The sequence below is a fragment of the Gorilla gorilla genome, chromosome 15 (assembly GCF_029281585.2).
Source record: "Gorilla gorilla gorilla isolate KB3781 chromosome 15, NHGRI_mGorGor1-v2.1_pri, whole genome shotgun sequence".
NCBI lineage: Eukaryota > Metazoa > Chordata > Mammalia > Primates > Hominidae > Gorilla > Gorilla gorilla.
This window is the reverse complement of record NC_073239.2, coordinates 93,028,804-93,053,598: the sequence shown is the minus strand read 5'-3', so window position 1 is coordinate 93,053,598 and position 24,795 is coordinate 93,028,804. Positions and strand designations below refer to the sequence as shown.

Genomic DNA, 24,795 nt, shown 5'->3' with positions numbered 1-24,795 from the left:
ACAGAGGATACTTCAGGCTGGGGTAGGGGAAGGAAGGGATAGAGAAGGATTTGTTAAAAGATATAAACTTATAGCTAGATAGGAGGAATAAATTCTAGCATTCTATAGTACTGTAAGGTGACTATAGTTAACAATTGTATATTACACAGTTTCAAATAGCTAGAAGGAAGATATTGAATGCTTCTAACAAAAAGAAATGATAAATGTTTGAGCAGACGGATATGCTAATGACCCTGATTTGATCACTATTGTATGTATTGAAATGCCACTGTGTACCCCATAAATATGTATAGTCATTATGTGTCAGTTTTTTAAAATAAAATAAAATTTTAAAAAGATGAGGAAGAAAAAGAGAACAAGCCTGGGGAAAAGAAGAAGGAAGTTGGGTGCTTAGAGCAAGAGGATTTAGAGGCAGGAAATGGAAGCTGTCACGTGGCACGGCACATTCAAAATATTAGCACAGCCCTGCTCAGAAGTAAAGAATATTACGTGTGGGGTTGGCAGGGCTGCCTGTATTATTTTGGGGAACCTTACCACGTGGATAAGGCAACTGCTACAGCTTCGGCTTCCTATTGACAAGACAGTTCCAGCTTTTTGTTCATCCCCAAATTCCAGATCATCAATTATAGACATAAAAAATTAAAGAAGGGAAGGAAAAATAAGGAGGTTGACCACTTCCCCAACCCCATTTTCATTTAGGGGTACTTAACAACCACTTGACTCCTTTTCTTTTTAATGTGTTATTTATTTAATGTGTGTTATTTTACTTTGAAAGCATCACTGTTTACTCTCAAAATGGAAACTAAAAGAGGGACAAAAGCACAAATGCAGTAACAACAAGGATAAAGAGTCTGAACTTCCCTTTCTCACCAACACAGAGACCCTCCCTACAAGTAGAAAGGGTGAAAGAGTAACAAGATATTTCAGAACTCTTTTTCAAGAGTAGTATATGGTTGTTCTTGGGTTGCAAACCATGTAATACGTTAAGGGAAGTGATCTTTCAATTAGGCACATTGTATAAAAGGCTAAGTATAAGTTAAAGTCTCCACCAAGTTAAAACTTCATTCTCAACTGGAGTGGCAAATGGTTTTCCGAATTATATAAGGAGCTTTTACTAAATACACATGTCCCTATCAAGATCCTAATTTAGTAGGCTGGGCAGGAGTGGGAGCAGAATCAGTAACATATTTATTTTGAAATTTTTCCCTGGGTAATTCTGATAAGCACCTACCTACTACGAAAATTACTGAGTTGAAAAATCTACCAAATTCCCAGAGCCAACCTAGTCAATAATAGAGATCTAAGTATTCAACCTAAAGAATAATAGAATGATTAAATGAATATAAATTTAGATAAAAATACTGTTCCCCAGTATATATGCAATTAGAGAAAAGACAGGCTATGCCTGTTCTGTTTCATCTGATCAGGGCCTCAGGGACAATCTTCACTCAGGCCAGCGAAACCTGGGGTATACGCTTCTTCCATAGTGTAAGTGTGGGATCAGTACTTCCCCTAAGAGTGTCATAGTTTCCCCCACTGTGGTGGTATTTGCCAGGGCAGAGTTGGAAGAATGAGCAATAAAAGCAAAAAATTTTTATTTTTAAATAAGAATTTAAAAAAAATTCTTATCTCAGAAAAAGTCACTAAATTCTTATTACAAGTGTGAAGGTGAATGCTGAAATTAACAATTAATGGAAAGAGGATTCTTTCTATCCAAGCATAAACACAACATTTCTATTTTCTTTTTTACTGCAGGTAACTGAAAGATCAGGTGAGTTGTTAAAACTGCAGTGTTACTTAGGAAACTGGGCAGATCACTATGTCCTTGGGGCAGGAATGTACTTTTAGGGGAAAAAAAAAAAAATACTTTGAGAAATACATGCATGTTTAATAGAACCAATGTTGGCAAAAAATAACTGAAGTGACTGCGTTAGATTTGGAACAAAGATCTTTAGAGTCACTCCCAAGGAGAGAAAACAGTCTGTCTGCGAATGGCAAGCTAGTTTAAGGAATAGTTCACCTTCAAAAATCACTCATTTTTAAAGTTAATGAAAAGTTCATCTTTTTATATAGAATAAAAATCCTCAAAAAACTGGGTATAGAAGGAACATACCTCAACACAATAAAAGCCATATATGACAGGCCCACAGCTAGTATCATACTGAATGGGGAAAAACTGAAAGGCCTCTCTTCTAAGATATGGAACATGATAAGGATGCCCACCTTCACCACTGTTACTCAATTTAGGACTGGAAGTCCTAGCTAGAGTAATCAGACGAGAAAGAAATAAAGGGCATCCAAACCGAAAAGGAAGACGTCAAAGTATCCTTGTTTGTAGATGATATGAACTTATATTTGGAAAAACCTAAAGACTCTACCACAAAACTGTCAGTAGTGATAAACAAGTTCAGCAAAGTTGCAAGATAAAAAATCAACACAAAAAAATCAGTAGCATTTCTATATGCCAAGAGTGAACAATCTGAAAAACAAATTTAAAAATTAACCCCATTTATAGTGGCCACAAATAAAGTTAAATACCTAGGAATTAACTTACAGAAATAAAAGATCTCTATAATGAAAAATATAAAACATGGATGAAAGAAATTGAAGAAGACACCAAAAAATTGAGAGATATTCCATGTTCATGGATTGAAAGAATCAATATTGTTAAAATGTCCATACTAGCCAAACCAATCTACAGATTCAATGCAATCCCTATCAAAATACCAATGACATTCTTCACAGAAATAGGAAAAAGAATCCAAAAATTTATATGCAGCCACAAGAGACCCAGAACAGCCAAAGCTATCCTAAACAAAAAGAACAAAACTGAAGGAACCACATTACCTGGCTTCAAATTATACTACAGAGCTATAGTAACTGAAATAGCATTGTACTGGCATAAAAACAGACACATAGACCAATGGAACAGAATAGAGAACCCAGAAACAAATCCACACATGCAGAGTGAACTCATTTTCAGCAAAGGTGCCAAGAACATATACTGGGGAAAAGACAGTCTCTACAATAAATGGTGCAAGGAAAACTGGATATCCATATGCAGAAGAATGAAACTAGACCCCTATCTCTCACCATATACAAAAGTCAAATCAAGTAGATTAAAGACTTAAATCTGAAATCTCAAACTATGAAACTACTATAAGAAAACATTGGGAAAAATCTCCAGGACATTTGTCTCGGCAAAAATTTTTTGAGTAATACCCCACAATCACAGCAACCAAGGCAAAAATGGACAAATGGGATCACATTGAGTTAAAAACCTTCTGCACAGCAAAGGAAACAATCAACAAAGTGAATAAACAACCCGCAGAATGGGAGAAAATATCTGCAAACTACCCATTTGACAAAGGGTTAATAATTAGAATATATAAGGAGCTCAAACAACCCTGTAGAAAAAAAATCTAATAATCCAATCAAAAAATGGGCAAAAGATTTGAACAGATATTTCTCAAAAGACATGCAAGTGGCAAACAGGCATATGAAAAGGTGCTCAATATCACTGATCATCAGAAAACTGCAAATCAAAACTACAATGAGACATCATCTGACCCCAGTTAAAATGGCTTACATCCAAAATACAACTAATAATGCTGGTGAGGATGTGGTGAAAAGGTAATCTTCATACACTGTTGGTGGGAATGTAAATTAGTACAACCACTATGCAGAATAGTTTGGAGGTTCCTCAAAAAAACTAAAAATAGAGCTACCATATGATCCAGCAATCTCACTATTGGGTAAATACCCAAAAGAAAGGAAATCAGTATATCAAAGAGATATCTGCACCCCCAGGTTTGCTGCAGCCCTGTTCACAATAGCCAAAATTCGGAAGCAACCTAAGTGTTCGTCAACTGATGATGGATAAAGAAAATGTGGTGCATATACACAATGCAGTACTATTCCGCCACAAAAAAGAATGAGATCCTGTTATTTGCAACAACATGGATGGAAATGGAGATAATTATATTAAGTAAGATAGACCAGGCACAGAAAGACAAAAATCACATGTTCTCACTTATTTGTGGGATCTAAAAATCAAAACAATTGAACTAATGGAGATAAAGAGTAGAAGGAGGGTTACCAGAGGCTGGGAAGGGTAATGAGGGTGGTGGGGAATGTGGATGGTTAATATGTATAAAAAAATTGAAAGAATGAATAAGATCTACTATTTGATAGCACAACAGGGTGGCTACAGTCAATAATAATCTAACTGTACATTTTAAAATAAAAGAGTAAAATTGGTTTGTTTGTAACACAAAGGATAAATGCTTGAGGGGATGGATACCCCATTCTCCATGATGTGATTATTACGCATTACATGCCTATATCAAACCATCTCATGTACCCCATAAGTATATACACCTACTACAAACCCACAAAAATTAAAAATTAGAAAGTTAATAAAATTCAATGTAAAAATGGTATTTGTTTTCTATACTTTTTCTTTAACACAAACAAGTAACACCAGGAAAAAATTTGATATTTCTAGGGACCAAAGGTCATATATATATTCCAATTATTCTGCTTAATTACTAATCTATTCACCTCAATTATTTTTAACAAAAATGTATGGAGGCCTACCCAATGTAACATACTATGCTGGATGTGCAGAGGGAGATAAAAGATGACTGAGCTGAGGTCCTGTCCCCAGGAGCTCACGACACAGTAGGAAGGCCAATTCCTAAAGAAAGAATTAATACTCCGAGACACTGAGTTGTAATCAGAGAACCAGTAAGTGCTAGGGTAAAAGGAGAAAAAGGAGGATTAAATCTAGAGATTTAATCCCTAGATTAAATGTGAGACTCCTTTCTCACATGTGATTTTACCTTTAGGGTTTACTGGCATTTATTAAGCAGTCAGGAGGGGAAATATTTTCATAGACTTGCACCTGGGAAAAGATCTAGGCCTATGGCACTAGGAGCAGACAGGAAGAAAAGAAAAAAAAAACACTTCACAATTATCATAGGAAACACAGGAGGCTTATCTAACAGGAAGCGATCCTAGCAACTCCACTAATCATTTTCACTTAAATCTAACCCTCAGTAGTCTGTGACAAACTGCTCACTGGCACCTGAAAACTCTCCCTAATCTAATTCCCTTAGCTGGGCTAAAGCAGGCATATCTATGAAGCTGTTTCATGCCACCCATAAGAGCCAAATCATTTCACATCAGTTGGAAAGATGGGTATGTTACAATGGAAAAACAGAGAGAGAGAAAATGCTTTCATCATTCCACTTAGGCAGTAAGATGCCAGCCAGCTGAGAGCCACTGTCAACGAGACCCTCCAATAGAGGACAAAAGATTCAAGAACTGTGTACTATACAATGGGCAATTCCAATAGGCTTGGGCAGCCTTATAGACAATACTACAGCAGAAACATTGCTTCACACACGTGGCTGAAACTGAGGCACTTAAAGAGGTGAGAAAGCAACACTGTACTTCACAGCATCAACAGATACAGGACTAATAAAAGGTTCCTTCCCCCAAGCCCTGAGGTAAAACCTCAGGCTGTTTATTATGGCTCCAAAGGTCAAAATTAATAGCATGAAGTGAGTCTTCTTCTTACTCTTTGAAACTCCTTGTCAAGTGGCACAGCCAGCTGGGCACACAACTCTGATATGCAGATCATAACGTTTGTGAACAGATAAAATGAATTACAAATGAGCTCAGCCTATCCTATTTCAACTCTCTAATGGGCAGGAAGGTCTCTCTCTTTTTTTTTTTTAACCCCAACTCTGTCCAAATGCCTCCTCTTATAGACCATTTGAGGTCATTTAAGCACCTCAAGAATCTGTATTACATCTAATTAGCAAATGACTCTGGAAGCCAACTCAAAGTTTTTAAAATTGCAATTATCCTAAGGATGGGGTAGGGCAGTAACTACATAACAAAAATAATATTGGTTACCAGGATGCTCAATATTTACATATATTATTTCATTTTGGTCCCCATTCAACCAATTTAAAAAGTATTGATATTTCCATTTTAAAGATGTAGAAACTGAGGTATGGGAAGATTAAGTCATTTGCCTGGGTAAAGCCCAGATTCTCGCCCAGGTCTGCCTGACACTAATATCTACACTCTTAATCTCCTACCACCTATGCCAATGGACTATGAAGAAAGTAGAAGCTATGAAACTTTTCATCCATTCATTAAGAAACACGTATAACATTTGCATACCAGGCTGATATCTGCCATCCTTACCACAACTAAAAATAAGATTTCTCAAAGAAAAAATAGTTTATTTACAAAGGAAGCTGACCTATATGAAAAGAAGATATCAGTGCTTTGCTATTTCAGAGCTTAAAGAAAGAATAAATTAAAATGGTAATGCTTGACCAAATTATCTTCCAAAATAAAGGAAAGGTCACTAAAAGTTGACCTTTCCTTTGAGTTGGAGAAAACTAAAACACTGCCATGAAAAGTTTTTGCACTCAAAAACTGCAACTGGTGATTGATGAATCACATAGATGCAACTGACCTGTATGTAGCAATTGATAAATCCTAGCTATCATTTTCTTTGGTAATAATAGTAAGAAAAACTATCCTTCACAATCAACAAATCTCTCATTTTGGGAAAAACTGCTTGCAGCACTAGTCTCCTTATTACAAGTTTGTGACTGTGCCCTTAACAATACCACTGCCTCTACCAGAACGCCAATCACACCATCTGCTGTTTGAGCAGCAGCAATTCTTAACACCAATACCAGGTATCACACCTTTAACAGCAAATCCCAATACTAGCAACCAAAACAACCAAACCAAAACACTTGGTTTATGGATTTCATCTACACACCCAGCCAACAATCCAACTATCCATATATCCACCTGACAAAACTCCGCCCCTGATCCATTTATTAAGAACTATGTGCTGGGCACCGTGCAGATACTAACACTCTTCTCTACCTGCAGTAGGTTCTCCAAAGCTAAGAGAAGTCCAGAGGTCTACCTCCCGTAAGGAATGGTGCATACCATACCAAAGTACAGAGTTCGCACCAATTATGAAAGGGGAGACCCTATTAAGCAAATTACAAAGCACCAGTCACAAAACCATATGCATTTAGGACAACAGTTCTTAACCCTGGCTGGCATATTAATCACCTATGGAGCTTTAAAATAATGCCAATGTCTAGGCCTTATCCCAGACCAATTAAATCAGAATCTCTGGAAGTGGGGCCCAGCACGGATATATTTTCTTAAAGCTTCTTAGGTGATTCCAACTTGCAGCCAGGGTTGAAAACCACCAAGTTAACTATTTCCAGAGTGCTATTTCTGAAATCCACAAATCTATTAGATGGTACAAAGACCACAAAACTCTTCCTCCCATCCACTGCACCTGTCATCTGGGCTGTATTATAACGATACATCAATAAAATGTTATTTTAATATTATGGTCCAATTATTTATTTGTTTATAGCAATGAAATATTAAACAAGAGAGTATTTTAGGTCATGCACCATCCTCCCAATGCCCCCCGCCCCCACCTATTCTGAGAACCAGAAGGGCATATGGTTCTAGCAGGGAGGAAACTGTTGAAAAGCCCTTGCTCTTGCTTGGGAGAATGGAATTGGCAGTGTCCAGGCAAGAAGCAGCCTCAGCTCAGTAATCTGACAGGAGGGAACCTTCATAGTTCAGGCATGATTATCAAACTCTTTGTGCTCTTAAAGGAGAGTAATTATAGGCATGTGAAAAAAGGGAAGCACTCCCTGAGGAACTCTTCCTCACATGCTTCCCAAGAGGCAGTAGGGCCATTAAAAATTCCATGATGAAGAGGAAAAACAGCCTGGGAACAGCCAGGAGGCAATACAGCAAATTAATACACCAGCCCTCCTCGGGGAAAGCTGTGATAAAACAGGAAACACTTCTCTCTTTGCAAAATAAAATTATACCACTAATGATAACATAGTCGCCACACACACACACACACACACACACACACACACACACACAAACCATGCTAATGATGCATGTGAAATTTCCAATGCTGCCCAGGTGCTTTGAAAGAAATGTTTCCCTACTACAAATAAAATGGGACAAGAAAAAGACACAATTTCCACTGCAAACAGTTTTTAGTATAGTCATTCACCTGCCTCTTCCCTGCCACTACTCCTTCACACTCCTCCTTGGTGCCAGGCTTTTGCTAAATGATCCACTCTTTGCAAAGCCTACTGCCCAGTTCCGAATCCAATCTCTTCAGTCTGCCACACTGGAGCTAAACGGTTCCATCTTCACTAACCCCTTGCTGGGGAGGAACGATGACAAAGGAGTGACCAGTTGCCCTGAGAGCTCAGTATGTCATCATTCACATTTTCTAAAAATTGCATAGAAGTCACTTGCGCTGATCATTTCCCATGGAGCAGTGGTTGCCAAGCTTTATTGACGTGCACCCTCATGAGTAAAAAATCTGAAAAAAAATTATGTATGTAGTACATATACATAAAATATAAATACGTGCTACTAGACACATATGTATAATTTAAAACAAAAAAAATTTTGCAGCATCAGCTATAAATAAATGTAAGTTTAAAAATTTTCTTCCCCTTTCCCAAAGAACCTTCATGTATGCAACCCACTTGGTATCTACTGCCCTGGGTATGACGTCTAGAAGTAAGGACAAAGACGATGCATGATTGTCCACATTCTCTTTCCTTTGCTTTCAGCAATGGTCTAAAACAATAAGCAATATTACCCTAGAGCTGAGCACACCAGAAGCATAGTAGAGACTTCCTCAGGTTTCCAAGTTCAGCCACAAACACTGCCAGGCAAAAGAGTGAAGACAGTGGTATGGATAATGAGATACACAAAGAAACAAGAAGCTGATGCCTAGTTCAGCCACAGGATAAGGCTTTTAAAGGAAACAGGAAACCTGACAAAAGTACGAATACTGATCTCAGCACAGCACAGCTCTAGGTAGCAGAGGTAAAGAGAGGAGGGAAAGCAATCCACTTTCAGCATTCTGACATGATATCATGCTACTCAAATCATTTTCCCAAACAGTATACACAGACATTATTTTATTTGGTATTAAGACAAAAAGCTAAAGGACTATTTTCCTATGGATTAAAATCCTGTTGTCTTCTATGACAGCTTGAGCACAACCACCTCTAAAAAGATCTCCCTGAGCCTTGACATTAGAGGCCCCTCCTCTGTGCTTTTTCAAACCTTTATTGTAGTTGTCAACTTCCATACCTGACTTTCCCATGAGAATGTAAGCTCCTTGAGGGCAGTATCTAAACAAACAGCTGGCTCATAGTAGGGTTCCAGCAAACGCTGAATGAATTAATGATGAATAAACATCATGCTACTGAACGAAAGGCCTTACTACTAATAGTTTATATCATTCCACAATTTTCCACATTCTTTTCTTTTTTTTTTTTTTTTTTGAGACAAGGTCTCACTCTGTCATCCAGGCTAGAGTGCAGTTGCATCATCACAGCTCACTACAACCTTGACCTCCTGAGCTCAAGCGATCCTCCCACCTCAGCCTCCCAAGTAGCTGAGACTACAGGTGTACATCACCAGACACAAATGATTTTTAAAAAAAAATTTTGTAGAAACAAGGTCTCACTCTGGTTCAACATTCTTTTTTTTTTTTCTTTTTTTTTTGTCTTTTCTGAGACGGCGTCTCGCTCTGTCCCCCAGGCTGGAGTGCAGTGGCGCGATCTCAGCTCACTGCAAGCTCCGCCTCCCGGGTTCACGCCATTCTCCTGCCTCAGGCCTCTGAGCAGCTGGGACTACAGGCGCCCGCCAGCACACCTGGCTAATTTTTTGTATTTTTAGTAGAGACGGGTTTTCACCATGTTAGCCAGGATGGTCTCGATCTCCTGACCTCATGATCCGCCCACCTCGGCCTCCCAAAGTGCTGGGATTACAGGCTTGAGCCACCGCGCCCGGCAGTTCAACATTCTTAATAACACCATTTGTGATGGTCTCTCTTTTCAAAAGACATTCCATACAGAAATACCACTTCTTCAGTAGAAAGACCTGGCAGTAGGTTATGGTGCAAAATTTATTATTATAGCCCATAGTAGAAGTTCTAACTGTATCCATGAAAGTAACTTCTTTGTGCAGCCTGAACCTCAAAAGCTATGAACATAACCATTTAAGAACTTATTACGAATAAAAAAGAGTCATCAGAACCTTGGAAAGAAATTCTTTGTGCCACCAGAAACAGTACAACTTCTAGGGTCCAGCCTATTAGCTAGTCTTTTCTGCATAACAGCCCTGTAGGGGGTGCTACAATTAAAACCATATTTACTTCCCATGTCACCTAAAAGAATTTATATTTGTAAGGAGTCATTCGTTTGACTAATATATATTAATGCCTAACAAGTCCCAGAAACTGTGTTAGGTGTTATGAAGTTATCAGGGAACAAGACAACATCCCAGTACTTTGAAGCTTGTATTCTAGTGGGAGAGACTGAGGGATAAAGTGAAAAAGAAAAAAATTAAAAAAGAAAAACCAAACCAACTAAAATAAACTAATAAGCAAATCCAATTCAGACTGTGATAGAGCCATAAAGGAAACAAACAGATAATGAGCAGGAAGTGCTGGAGGTGGCCCCTTAGACGGGATGGTCTGAGTGGTCCTCCTTGACGAGGTGGCACCTGAGCTGAGACAAGCAGCAACTCAAAGACAGTTTTCCAGTCAAAGGGAAGAAGTGCAAAGGTTCAGCGGCAGGAAAGGACTGCTGCAATTTTTGAAGAACAAAACAGAGCTCCCTAGTACTGCTGGACCTCTCCCCCACAGGGGGAGAAAATTATACGAAAGGAGGCTGTACATGTAGGGAGAAGTCAGATTATGCAGGGTATTGCAGGCTCATGGCAAGGAACATTAATAATGTTGTTTGAAGATGGGGCTTTTAGCAGCAGAAATAAAATGAAATATGAGCCAGAAGACTTAGGTCAAAGTTGAGACTTAATCACATACTAGCCTTGGACCACAGGAAAGATACTTCACTGCTCTGCCTCAGTTTCTACATCTGTAAAACATCTATTCACCACAAAAGATTGTCAGGATCAAATTGGATACTGTACACAAGCATACTCTATAATTTGAGGGGTAATAGAAAGGAATATAGTATTGTCCAGAAGCAAATAACCGCTACTAAAAGACAATTACCTGGCAGAGCAGTGTGCTGGTGAACACCTTCGGTGAGAAGCATCGGCAAGAACATCCAGGGAGTAAAGGGGAGACAGGGGATTGAACTGCAGGAATGAATAAGACTATTTTAGTAAGGCTTACATGAAACGGACCTGATCCTAAAGGGTAACCTACATTTGATTACTTTTCCCCTTTGACTATCCAACTCTTTTGTTATACCAAACACAGGCACTGTTCAGTAAAGTCACACATATTTAATAGTGTGCCTATGAATGTACCAAACCTGATCTAGCACACCTCGAAAAAAAAAAAAGCTATTCCTTATTAAACAACAATTTTTCAAAAACTTCTGACATACAATAGTCACTTAAATGGCAGAAGACAGTTTTTTCCACATGATATAACAGGAACTTGTGCCTGCTGATTATCAACTATGTATCAGCCCTTGTTCCCAAGAAGATTAGCATGAAATTACCTTTTCATTTCCTTATCCTGGCAAATGTTTCCAAGAATAACCGGTTGACACATAACCGCAGCATAGTATTGTGGAAAGAGAACTAGACTAAGAATCAGAACACCTTTTAGTTGCAATCTACCACTGAGATACTCGGTGTTAAAAATCACATAACCTCTGAGCTTTACTATCCTTATCTGTTAAATGAATATATCACTATCTGTCTTACCTATTCACTCCATCACCTAGGCTGGAGTGCAGTGGCGTGATCTCAGCTCACTGCAACCTCCACCTCCCGAGTTCAAAAAATTCTCCTGCCTCAGCCTCCCAAGTAGCTGGGATTACAGGCGCCTACCACCACACCCAGCTAATTTTTTTTTTTTTTTTGTATTTTTAGTACAGACAGGGTTTCGCCATGTTGGCCAGGCTAGTCTCGAACCCCTGACCTCAGGTGATCCACCTGCCTCAGCCTCCCAAAGTGCTGGGATTACAAGCATGAGCCACTGTGCCAGGCCTGCCCTACCTATTTTACAGGGTTATTATCAGGGCTAAATGAAATATTGCTTTCAGAGTATAATTTCAGTTTCTCATCTGCAAAACATCTATTTGACTTCAAAAGGTGGCTGTGAGGATCAAATGAGATCCCTCACTTTATGTTTGCTAGCTTTCTTTGGACTTTTCCCACAACATAACAGTCCTCTCCAAAAAGTTTAGAACTTAATACCCTCTGACATACAAAGACTGGAAGAACCCGGAATGATAACTTCAAACATGTTTTATGAGAATACAAACTAAGCAACTGTTCTATCTGCCACAGAGGTTCCAATCTTGGTTCTATTAGCTGTATCACTTTGGGCAAATAGTTTGAATCTTATAGATCTCCAGTTCATCATTTGCAAATAACGGATCTGGACCAGGTGACTGCCATAGGTCCCCTTCTGCCTTTAGATCCTCTGATGCAAACATGATGAGTGCTCTAGCTTAGTGTTCCGCAAACTGCAGTCTCTCACATACCACCTTCATGACTTTCCTCATCTGCCTAAAACCTGTATTACTGTTTACTTATTATTTTTCCTCATATCAATTATTTTTGCTCAGCTTTGTCCTTACTATATTTCCGTGAAATAACAGGCTTGATACCATAATTACATCTTTTCCAATGTACACTATAATACATAACTTAAAAATTGGGCATCTATATGCCATCTAAAATCATCTCATACATATATACCAGTTATGTCTTCTACCACTCTAGTTCATTTTGAAACAGCGAATTCATAATGAAGATTCCAAGTCTAAAATGTGGATCATGTGTATCAACTCAATAAGCTACTAAGTTGTTAAAAAAAAACAAAAACAAAAAAAAAACACAACAAACAGGAAGCCTACAACTTTTCACCTGTCATTGTTCATCTATTTTACAACTAATCACCAAGATAATGCAATCCTCCAAAAAAATCACAAAGCTTCACACATAAAGAAACATATCGATAACCACTGTGAGTTAATTTTTAAATTGTGAGCCCTCCACATGGGCCTAAATATGCCAAGGGTCCCCTCAGGGGGTAGCCAGGGAAAAGACTAAGAAGGAGAGGCTCTAAGGCAGGGGTCCCCAACCCCGGGGCTGCACAGCAGGAGGTGAGCTGTCAGCAAGCAGCTGCTCCCCATCGTAGGCATTACCGCCTGAGCTCTACCTCCTGTCAGATCAACAGCCACATTAGATTCTTATAGGAGTGCAAACCCTACTGTGAACCGAGCATGAGAGGGACCTAGGTTGTGCACACCTTATGAAAGCCTAATGCCTGATGATCTGTCATTGTTTCCCATCACCCCCAGATGAGACTGTCTAGTTGCAGGAGCACAAGCTACATTATGACCAGTTGTATAATTATTTCATTATATATTACAACGTAATAATAACAGAAATAAAGTACACAATAAATGTAATGCATTTGAATCATCCCAAAACCACCCCCCTCACCACGCCCCCAACCCGGGTCCATGGAAAAACTGTCTTCTACAAAAATGGTTCCTGGTGACATAAGGTTGGGGACCACTGCTCTAAGGCTTTGACCCCACTTCACCCAAAGCAGCTCTACCTTCTGCTTCATACGTTTAGGCTTCAACATAGTACTTCTCAACGCAGGATTCTGATGTTGAACTAAACCATATGCAAATCAGATTCATTCCGCTTTCTTACTGCAAAGTTCAAAACTAAAATAAAAACAGGATTCCTATGAAATATATGCTACAAGAAACTAATGATCACAGTTGAACCTACAAAGAGGAATTAGCTGCAGTTTTTACCAGTAAGTATTGGATACTCTTAGAAAACGGTTCTCGAAGAAAATCAAAATAACAAGAAAGAGGAAACCTTACCTCATGTGCACAAGCAGAAATGTGAGGAAAATCAGAAGCCAACGCTTTATTCTTTCTAAAGAAAAGGAAACCAAATGATAAAATAAAGATGACAAAGAAAAATGATCTTACCTGATTTCGTTCTCTTTTCCCAGCTGATGGTAACCAGAAACTAAAGAGAGGGAGAGAATAACAGGAAAGAAAACAATAAAAGAAGTGATAGGAAAATTACAGAAGGGAGAAGAAGATAAGATGTTGGAATAATGAAGTAAAGACAAAGAAGGGAATAGAGAAAAGATGTAATCAGAGGAGGAGAAAGAGATTAAATGTATGTGAATGTTTTGCAAAAAAAAAAAAAAAAAAAAAACCCTCTTCAAAGGAAAAAGGCTTGTAATGGAATGTAAAAGACTGAACAACAGAAATAAACCCAAGATTACACTGTGACACCAATACTCTCTCAGCTGTGCAGTGACAAGAGTCTCAACTCATGAAGGGCATAAACCACACCCACATCTTTATTTTCTATGTTAAAATTAGCCTGAGTTGGATGTGTATAGGATCATAACTGGGTACTGACCATGATGCATACAAGATATATGAAAGAACCAACCATTTTAGGGGACAAGGCTGTCACAAGAATTGGCAGAATTATTTTCCTGTAGCTACATACAGGCTTCCTACAGCACTCACCACAGTAATTAGAACAAAAAGATATTTCACAGGTTGGGTGCAGTGGCTCACACCTGTAATCCCAACACTTTAGGAGGCCAAGGTGTGCAAATCGCTTGAGCCCAGGAGTTCAAGACCAGCCTGAACAACATGGCTAAACTCTGTCTCTACAAAAAATACAAAAATTAGACAGGCGCAGCAGCGTGCACCTGTAGTCCCAACTACTCAAGAGGCCAAAGTGGGAGGATTGCTTGAGCCTAGGAGGCAGAGGTTGCAGTGAGCCATGACTCTGCCACTGCACTCCAGCCTGGGCATCAGAGCCAGACCCTGTCTCAAAAAAACAGATATTTCCCTATGAAAAGGTCTAAAAATGGGAAGAGAATATAGGAGGATAGAGGCAATCATCCATTTTGGAAAAAAAAAAAATTTAGAGACAGAAAAATTAGTTTAAAATAAACATCTTTACTGGAGGCTACTACTGCAGCATCTGTAGGTATAAAAAAACAATACAGTGAAACTAGTCTAGAAAGGAAAAGAAAATCACTGCCACAGGTTTAGGATGTTGCCATATTTAACTGTTACAAAGTACAAATCTTTAAGATCTCTTTGAACTCTGAAGCCTGATTTCTAAGTTGCTCCATAAAACTCCCCTCTGCCTCCTCCTCCAAGGAGCAGACTAGCACAGCCAGTAAATACATAAGCACTTACTCTTTCTGCCGAGGGTCACTAATGATATGGCTTATCCTGTCAGTCCCCAAAGTGTTTATGCTGGTCTCCTAAAAAGAAAAGGCAGACAAGAGTATCATCCAACCACAGAAACAAACATATAAAGTACAATATCAATCTTTCCCATAACTGTGCCAGCTAAGGCAACCTCAAAAGGCACAGGTTAAAAGTCAATCTTAAAATAAAACAGCAACTATACTTCTTTTTATTGGAATCCATCTTAAAAGTATTACATGTTACCCTACATTTATTATTCTCTAGTGATCCAAAAGTCTTTATAAACACATCATAGACACTGTTCACCATATATGGTATTTTAATAAGTACTATACCTCCTGTAACTACTGAAGTATATAGGAGTAAAAATCCTTTTTTAGAAAATTCAACAGTAGCCAATTTTTAACAGGCCAACACACCAAGCTTCCTAGAGAGCTACGTGATTTGATTATAGTCCCAACAGCCTTCATCCTGGGACACTACCAAATCCTCACTGGTAAAACGTAAATATCTGCTGACTAAATATAAATACATCAAAAGAATTTTGTGACTTGCAAAAATTGTTACTCTGTACTTTGTCCCTCAAACATCATCTCATGAAATAAAAATAGAAATTTGTATAAAATTGATTCCTAAATTCAGGGTTCTCAAGATTATAGTGTAAAAGCTTACCCATAACACCACAAAGAGTTCAGAAACGAACCATTTCCAAAAAATTGGAAAACGGCAATTCACTCTTCATTTAACTTGAGTACATTCACAATGCTTACCTACCATGGCACCTGGGAAAGCATACCAACACACATCTGAGTAACTGTTGTGTTGAGAGAACACAAGTCACGGGCGTGAATGCCAAGAACATCAAGGCTGTTCTTCAAACACATTTGTGTCTGTATTCATCTATGTGTGTGGACCATGCTAAACATCAGGCTACACATTTCAGCAGAACTGGCTGTAGAAAAATTACTCTGAGGTCAGAGTCCGGGCGGTAGTGGAGTTAAATGAGAAGTTTTCATATACTATATTCTTCATGTTCTGCATTTCTTATAGCTATGCCTCCTGGTCACAGACAGACATGGTAGGGGGGCCAAGGGAAAAGATGGGTGAAAAATGAGTTATTTGTTACAGCAGAAAAATTATTAACTTAAAGTGCCGTAATGTTTAAATTTACAGTTTATTACTGTGTAAATTACAAGCAGTACTTTGTGTAATTAGCAGCTCGCTGGCAGGGAGCTGTGAATGAAACTCATTATTTATGATTACAATTTAGAAAAGCAGAAGAGAGATGAGGGAGGGGGAAGAAGGGGGCAGAGCGGTGACCTCTTCTAGAAATGATAAATATCCCTTTAAGGTGATGAAGATGAATTAAACAACTAAATATTATCCTATTCATTTGAAATCATTAAAGGCACATCCAATAGGCCCTCATTCCCTTCCAGGCAAGCTAAAGGGAAACCTTCAAGATAAAGTGACTTGTTTCCATGAAGTGGATGGCTCTTATTTTATAAGAGCTGAAAGAAAGTAACACAGGTGGCAGGGGGAACATTATCTGTCAAGCCTAAACAATAAAAGTAAAACCTCTCCTTCTTCCACCCCATGTACTGCTATTCTGCTAGCTATCCCTGTTAACAATAAGCTCCCGAAACAGCAAAAGCAGCGTTTTGTCTGTAAAATGAGTAATTTGAAAGGTATCAGTTTTCCAATAATCAAATGTCTTCTAATTCAAGATTTGAACTTGAGGCCGGGCACGGTGGCTCATGCCTGTAATCCCAGAACTTTGGGAGGCCGAGGCGGGTGGATCACCTGAGGTCAGGGGTTTGAGACCAGCCTAGCCAACATGGTAAAACCCCATCTGTACTAAAAATACAAAAAAATTAGCCAGGCATGGTGGGGCGCCTGTAATCCCAGCTACTTGGGAGGCTGAGGCAGGAGAATTGCTTGAACCTGGAAGGCAGGAAGTTACAGTGAGCCGAGATCGCACCATTGCATTCCAGCCTAGGTCACAGAGCGAGATTCCATCTCAAAAAAAAAAAAGATTTGAACTTGAATTTAAAGATAAAAAGAAATAAGAATCTTGGGCTCGTCTGGAAATAAACAGCCTCATTTCTTTTGCATGCTTAAAACTTCAGAAAACTGTTCCCTGGTCAGACTATAAAACAGTATCTCCTTAAGGGAAGCCAGACTGTGGCACATATTGTGCCACCTAGCAGGCATTCTAAATGCTTACCAAGTGAACAAACAAATTAATGCTCTCAATGCCTCTCCCTTCCTTATTCTTTGCCCACCACCATCTTCTCTGACTGAGGATGAGCCCTGTCTTAATTTATTCCTCAATCTCAAAGTAGAGTAAAAAATAAAATTCAATAAAAATGTAAAAAGATAAAAGTAGACCTGGGTTCAAATCTCTATTCCACCATTCCTATCTGGGTAACATCAGACATTCCTTAACTTCTTCGAACCTAAGTTTTCCTCATCTGCTGAAGGTGCTTGCCCTTGTAGGTTGCTGGAAGGATTAAATGAGCTGAGTCCCTAGTACCATCCCTGGCAAAGGCAGAACGGAATAAACAGCAGATAGTTCTCCCTCATGGCCAAGGAGGGGCTCTTGAAACTCAGTAACAGTTTTTTTTTTTTTTTAATGAATTCTAGGATGAAAGACCAAAATTAGGAAAGAACAAAGATGCATTCATGAATTCAAGAGGAGTCATAAAGAAGCCAAGAGTATTTTAACTTACACAATAATAACATAACATTAATCAAAAGTTACAGAAGACACAGCTCAGGCTTGTAGGTTTACAGGCAATAGACACTGTAATGACAGTGTTTTTTTTTTTTTTTTGTCAGTACTTCTATATGAATTACGTTTCATCTTTTATTTGTATATCCATTCACATTCTACATAATGTTCACTCTTGTAAACTCCCAACACATTCCAATTGGCTCCATTAACTTCAGGGAGTTCTGTAGCACCTCTGATTGTTAACAGGATACACAACTCCCATAGGGAATATTATCTCCCCACTGAGCCAAGCTAACTGTGAGAGGTATCACCTTCCCAACCAGCCTTCTTCGCCCCTTTCTGAGGCATCGAGCTGCAGCTCCAGGTAGACGATTCAAGCGAGTATGGTACCCTAAAAAAAGAAGGAAGGCCTCAGATACCGAATGCAGAAAATCCATATGCAATCCTATGTTTCTAGTACACTGAAGGCTTTACCCCCAGGATCTTAATAGATTGACCTTTAAACTAGCATCACAGAGCTATTTGCCAAAGATTTATTATTCCCAGGTCTTTGTCACTAGCAGTATGATCACAGGCATGCCATTTACCTTTGACCTAGGCATCCTCCATCTATAAAAGAGGGATAATCACTCAGTCCTACCTTAGTGGGCTGTTTTGAAGACCCAATGAAATAGCAAGCAGAAGGGACTTTATAAACTGAAAACACCACACAAACATAAGGTACTATTAATAATTTTTAATTTAAAATTAAATGTTAGTTTGTACGTCAAAAACATTCTAATTCATGACATAATGGGGAAAATAGCACGTGTCGGATAACCCAATTTTTCTCACTGCCGCATGTGTTCTACACAAGGAAAGAACAACTGGAGGAAACCACACCAAAATGTTATTAATGAGATTGTCTCTGGATATGAGATTATAGGCCATTTTAAGTTTCTTCTCACTATTCTTGCTTATTTGTATATATTTTAAGTGGTCCATTAGAAACTTTTAGAAATGTTCATCAAAATGTTCAATAAAGCAATGTGTGCCTCAGCCAGTCTTTACCAAGCACCAACTGCTGGTTCGCCATGACAAAAATTCACCATGACAAACAAAAATTCACCATGACAAAATCCTACATAATACAAGTTTACATCTCGTAGTGTGATTCTGATCACCCACAGATGTTCAACAAACTCTTGGCAACTGATTAACTGGTTGATTATGGGTTACTGGGAACCCTAGAATCATAAATTTATAGTGCTAAAAGAAATGGTTTTGTCCAATGTCACATATCGTAAGTGATGACCCTGTCATCCCAGGAAAATGAAGTGACTATCACAGAGCTTGGTAGACAGTATCAGAGTATTAGCACCACATTTCCATCTCTCTGTCCTAGGTTCTTTCCACCCACTTTGCTACATCATAACTGAAGAAAAAGCAAAGGGAAAAGGAAACATATTTGTGTTAAAGTCCCAATAGGGTCATTAAAATAAAACTACTTAAATTATTTTAAAAGCATCCGTTTTAAAAACACCATTATATGTGAATACTCTTACTGAAAATAAGAATATGTATGTGAATGTTCTTATTGAAATCTGTTCTCTTCCAAAATCCGATACTCAATAACCTCTCAGTTTCACATCAGGATAAGCAGCTGTCACTAAATCTGACACAAACAGCAATGGCAAGCTGAAGGAATCTCCTGCTAATATATATGTTCCAGGAGTTTCCATGGATTAGTTTAGGAAGGAATGGAGAGAACCTTAAGCTTTGAGACTTACTTTGACTCCTCTAGAAAATCCTTGAGCTAGCTCCAAAATTCAGATAGTTAATGTGTGATTGAAGGTATGAGTATGCTTGCTAGGGGGTGATTGCTCTGCCCAAGGAGAACCATAAAAGCATTAAGTTCTTGGTCTCCTCAGAACTCACCTCTTTGAGCTGGCCGAGAAGGTAAAAGGAATGTGGAATCTGAAAATTTATCCAATCCAGAATCCATTCTTTCTACTTCAGAACAATGATCAGGAGCCCACTTGGGCAGAAGATTAGGGACAGTGAATCCTGGGACACATTCTCCTTCATAGAACCAATCACTCTGTTCATCATCACCTAAAGTAAAGAGATCATATCATAAGCTAGAATTTTAAATAAGGTCTGAGAAAAACAAATGGGAGGGATGATTTCTTAGTGCCATAGTTTTGATCATCTTTTTTTTTTTCCTTTTTGAGACAGAGTCTTGCTCTGTCACCCAGGCTGGAATGCAGTGGCATAATCACATGTTCAGGCAATCCTCCCATCTCAGCCTCCCAAGTGGCTGGAACCACAGGCTCATGCCACTATGCCTGGCTATTTTTTAATTTTTTGGGGGATGGATTCTTGTTCTGTTGCCTAGGCTGGAGTGCAGTGGCGTGATCTTAGCTCACTGTAACCTCCGCCTCCCCTCCTGGGTTCAAGCAATTCTCTCTGACTCAGCCTCCTGAGTAGCTGGCATTACAAGCGCCCGCCACCATGCCTGGCTAATTTTTGTATTTTTTTAGTAGAGATGGGGTTTTGCCATGTTGGCCACGCTGGTCTTGGACTCCTGACCTCAACTGATCCACCTGCCTCGGCCTCCCAAAGTGCTGGGATTACAGGCGTGAGCCACCACGCCCAGCATTTTTTTTTTTTTTTTAATTCTCTGTAGAAACTGGGTCTCCTTATGTTGCCCAGGCTGCTCTTGAACTCCTGGGCTCAAGCAATCCCCCCACCTCAGCCTCTCAAAGTGCTGGAATTACAGGCTGATTACACTTTTAAATAAATCAAGGCATTGTTCTGGTCCTTCTTGATTCATATTATAATGAAAACTGGAACACCAACCTGGTTTCACATAAATGTCATACTGTGTTAGACTGGACCGCTTTAATAGCTAAAAATAAATAAATAAAGCTACCACTCACTAAACCCTTACAACCTACCAGGATCCATGCTAAAAATCTGTAAATATGTCATCTCTTCCAAGCCCTACACTAACTCCAACTTACAAACAAGGCAACTAAAGCCTAGAGAAGTCAAGGTCAATTTAGTAAACAACGAAGCCAGGATCTGAACCCAAAGCCTGACTAACTCAAAAGCCTGAGATCTTTGTTACAAAAACAAACTGCCTCCCCTATACCATTCTCAGTGGTATAAACTTGGAGGTTCAAAACCCATAAATGTTTCTCAATTCAAAGCTAGCTATACCTGAGGGATTTCTTGCTATATTTGCCTTTATCATAAAAGGTGAATAAAGAATATATGTCCATACTTCATTTATCGTTGGTATCTCATTAATGGGACAGAAATCATCTTGACACTAGCAATCCAAGCTACTGCGGAAAAAAAAAATAACCATAGCAACAAATAACATAATTCCCTAAGGCTTTTCAATAAGTTATACCATTTTCCCAAGGCCATTTGTTAATTAACAGCAAAGTCACAACCAGATCCATACATCCAGACTGTTGATAGTACAAACTTCTTTCTACTGGCTATAGTGATAGTATCTCAGTTTCCACTAGAGTTTATTCCTGCCAACAAAGAATAGATAATTGTATGTCTGCCACCACATACCCCTTGCAAAATAGCAAAATTGAAGGAAATTATTACAAGAATATCTAAAGAGTTCATAATGTAGTCAGTCTCTAATGTACACTGGATTCCAGAGAAGTTGCTCAGAAATGTCAATCCCATGAAGTATGAGATTCATGGGTCATTAACACGCAGGATAATAACTCTTAAATCACTGTGGAGATCTCCAAAATGGGCAATGAAAACTGCATTCTGGTGAAAAGCAGGAGATATTACAACTAAGAAAGTTACTCAAAGTGTTCCCTTATAAAAACACACCACAAACAGCTGTCTCTCTTACAGTAGTTCTCAACTTTGAGCATGCATCAGAAGCAGCAGGAGGGCTTGTTAAAACATGGACCGCTGAGCCCTTACTCCAGAGTTTCTGATTCTAGTCTGGGCAAGACCAAAAATGTGTATTTCTAACAAGTTCCCTCATGATGCCAAGCTGGCCTGGGGACCACGTTTTGAGAACCGCTACTCTAAAAGCATCTCACGAAACCAGATACATAGATTAACTGAATACAGGCATTAGTGTATAATAACTAGTTTCTCTGTACTTCAATATATTAATTCTTTTCTTACTCATAAGCATTCCTTAGGCCATTTATTGAAATAGTATATTTAATTAGGCCATGTTTTCTGACGACAAATGGCAAACTATAATGGAATTTTTTTGGTTCTCAAGCAGTCATTCAAGATTTTTAATAATACAAAAAGGGACTCCCTGAACTAGAAGGAACGTTGTGAGACCACATAGACCAGCAGTCTTCAATCAGGGCTCACTAAGATGCCTGATAGAGGAGCTCCTTAAAAGAGCGCTGCCAGGGAATAAGCAAGAAGCTAGGTGGATCGGGCTCCTGACCTCTGGCTCCTCTAGAATTTTGCTTTAAACCAAATAGGCTTAGTTGTTTTACAATCTGAGAATCTATGTTCGATTTTGTTTGGGGGAAAAAAAGGAGAGTTTTCCCCTTAATTGGATTATCAATAATTATTTATTAAACATTTACTATATGCCAGGAACATGCTAGGTACTGTGGTTGCACATAATAAGTCCTGCCTTGAAAAGCCTCAAGGGAAAAGACTCGTACCTACAAACAATAACATAATCTAGTGAGTAGTAAAAGAAACAGTAAGTATAATACGAGGAGCCACAGAGAACAAAGGAGAAAGGGCTATTGGCCAGAACCCCCTCAGCAAACACATGGCACATTTAAATGGGGTCATTGCAGAGATGTAATGAAGTGACTATCACAAAGGTGGAGACAGTACTAACAAGGAACCCCACAAGGGGACAGTGAAGCACATCCGGTGGAGCCAGCACAGCAGGAGGCCCTTACCATTCCTAGACTTGGAGTGGCAAGGGAAAGAATGGTTATCAGAACCCAAAGAACTGTGGTTATAAAAGAAGGCTGCCAAACAAGAGTGGTGGCCCTCAGCAGAGGAACACAACCACTGCCAACCAGCAATCCAACAGAAAAGGTGTCAGGGAAAGCAATAATCTAATGTGGTAGACTGCATTAGCATTTCCAAGTACTCTCTATAGTAGAATCATCCATCCATGACATTTGCTCTTTGCCATTGGATTCCACAGTACCTTCCCTTTTAGGAAGAGCACACTTACTCATCCTACTGACTCTGGGCTTGGTCATATGACTTGCTTTACATAGTAGAAAATTAACAGATATGATTCAAGCAAAGGCTTTAAATATGTACTTGTGGTCTAGCCTGGTCACCTGGCATTTACATCCTCTGCCATAGGAAGTCCATGCCGCCTATCATCATTGCTCCTCCACCCTAGGTCCCAAAATACAATACACTGAGTAGATGTAAACCTAACTTGAAGCCTGTAGACCAGTGGAGCCCAGGCAAGATCAGCGGAACCACAGACAACTCACAGCCCCATAGCAAGAAATGAGTATGGTAAACTGTGAGAAGCCACTAAAATTTGGGGGCTGTTAAGCAGCATTACCACAATAAATACTTGACTAATACATCCAATATCACTCACCTCCCTCCCTTTGGTCTTCTGTTGATGCCTCCTATAGGCCAACCCCAACAAGAAATTGAAACCAAGAAGACCCACTGATATAGTTCATAAATATGCCCTTGCAGGGGCAAGAGGAAAACCATGTCTTGGTAGATGACCAGTCATTCAAGGAAGATGAGGATGAGATTTCAGGCAGAAAGACCAGCATAAACAAAGGCAGAGAAGCAAGAAATCCCATAGCTTTACGTTGAGAACGCTAAGCATCAATGTCACCAGAATGTGTGAAGCTGAAGCAGAGAAAGAGAGGAAAGCTAGGTCTACAGAACATTCTATAATCTCTCGTGATAAACTAAGGAATCCTTATCAGTGAAAAGGCTTTCCAAAGGCCCGAAAATCTAATCTGCTGTAACAGGTCCACACTTTCTTCCATCTCTATAATTATGCATCATAACCTTTAAGAGGTGCATTTTGATATTCTTAGCACTGCAGAAAAGCAAAGAAAAAGAGCAAATATTGGTAACTCTGAATAGTATATATAACTCATTCATGGAAACTCATCAGACTTTCCTGGTATAATAAAATCAAAACTCTATAGTTAGAGCCTACCTGTACACACACACACATAATCTCTAATGACACCTAATTCCCTCAGAATCTAAAAGATAGAAATGTACTCACAACAACCTCCATTACAGTAGGAAGCTCAACAACTCCAGGAGGATAAACTGCCTCTATGCCTACAACTTTGAGGCATGAACAAGATGCTGTCCCCACGGTCCTTCTCCAAAAATCAGGACTTGGATGCTAAGTCTCACAGCCCCAGTATCTCTTCAGTTACTGGGGAGCCTACTTGGATCAACCTAGACATGTAGCCACTACGTCTGTCCTTTAATTGCTTAACCCGTGGAGAAAAATTATTGGACTTCGGAGCGAGAAGAGACTTTAGAAATCCCTAAATCCCTTATTTAGATTAAGAAAACCACAGTCCAAAAAGGCTACATAAAATTTTTATTGGCATGTGGCCCCACACAAGTCTAGAGGACAAACATTTTCTAAAATACCCTTATATATAGGCAAAGTTTTAAATTAGTGTTTAGGTAGTAAAAATAAAGAACTGGTAATTAACTATACCAGCCTTATTCACAGGACTCTATACTCCAGGAGTTTTACTT

General features: G+C 39.0%; 1 protein-coding gene across 7 annotated transcripts in view; it reads right to left on the bottom strand.

The window, feature by feature from the left end:
* The window catches only part of GPATCH2L (G-patch domain containing 2 like), a 77,294-nt gene that overhangs the window by 37,174 nt on the left and 15,325 nt on the right, over nt 1-24,795 (bottom strand). For 5 of the 7 annotated variants that reach the window (XM_063698046.1, XM_055361041.2, XM_055361043.2 and 2 more), the window contains 5 exons: nt 19,981-20,157; nt 18,375-18,454; nt 15,312-15,379; nt 13,956-14,010; nt 11,141-11,226 (listed from right to left, as the gene is read on the bottom strand). In XM_063698046.1, the coding sequence (XP_063554116.1) occupies nt 11,141-11,226; nt 13,956-14,010; nt 15,312-15,379; nt 18,375-18,454; nt 19,981-20,157 (466 nt within the window). Of the gene's footprint in view, nt 1-11,140; nt 11,227-13,955; nt 14,011-14,066; nt 14,107-15,311; nt 15,380-18,374; nt 18,455-19,980; nt 20,158-24,795 lie in introns of all 7 variants that reach the window. The other 2 variants (XM_019009984.4, XR_010130798.1) reach the window with 2 other exon arrangements.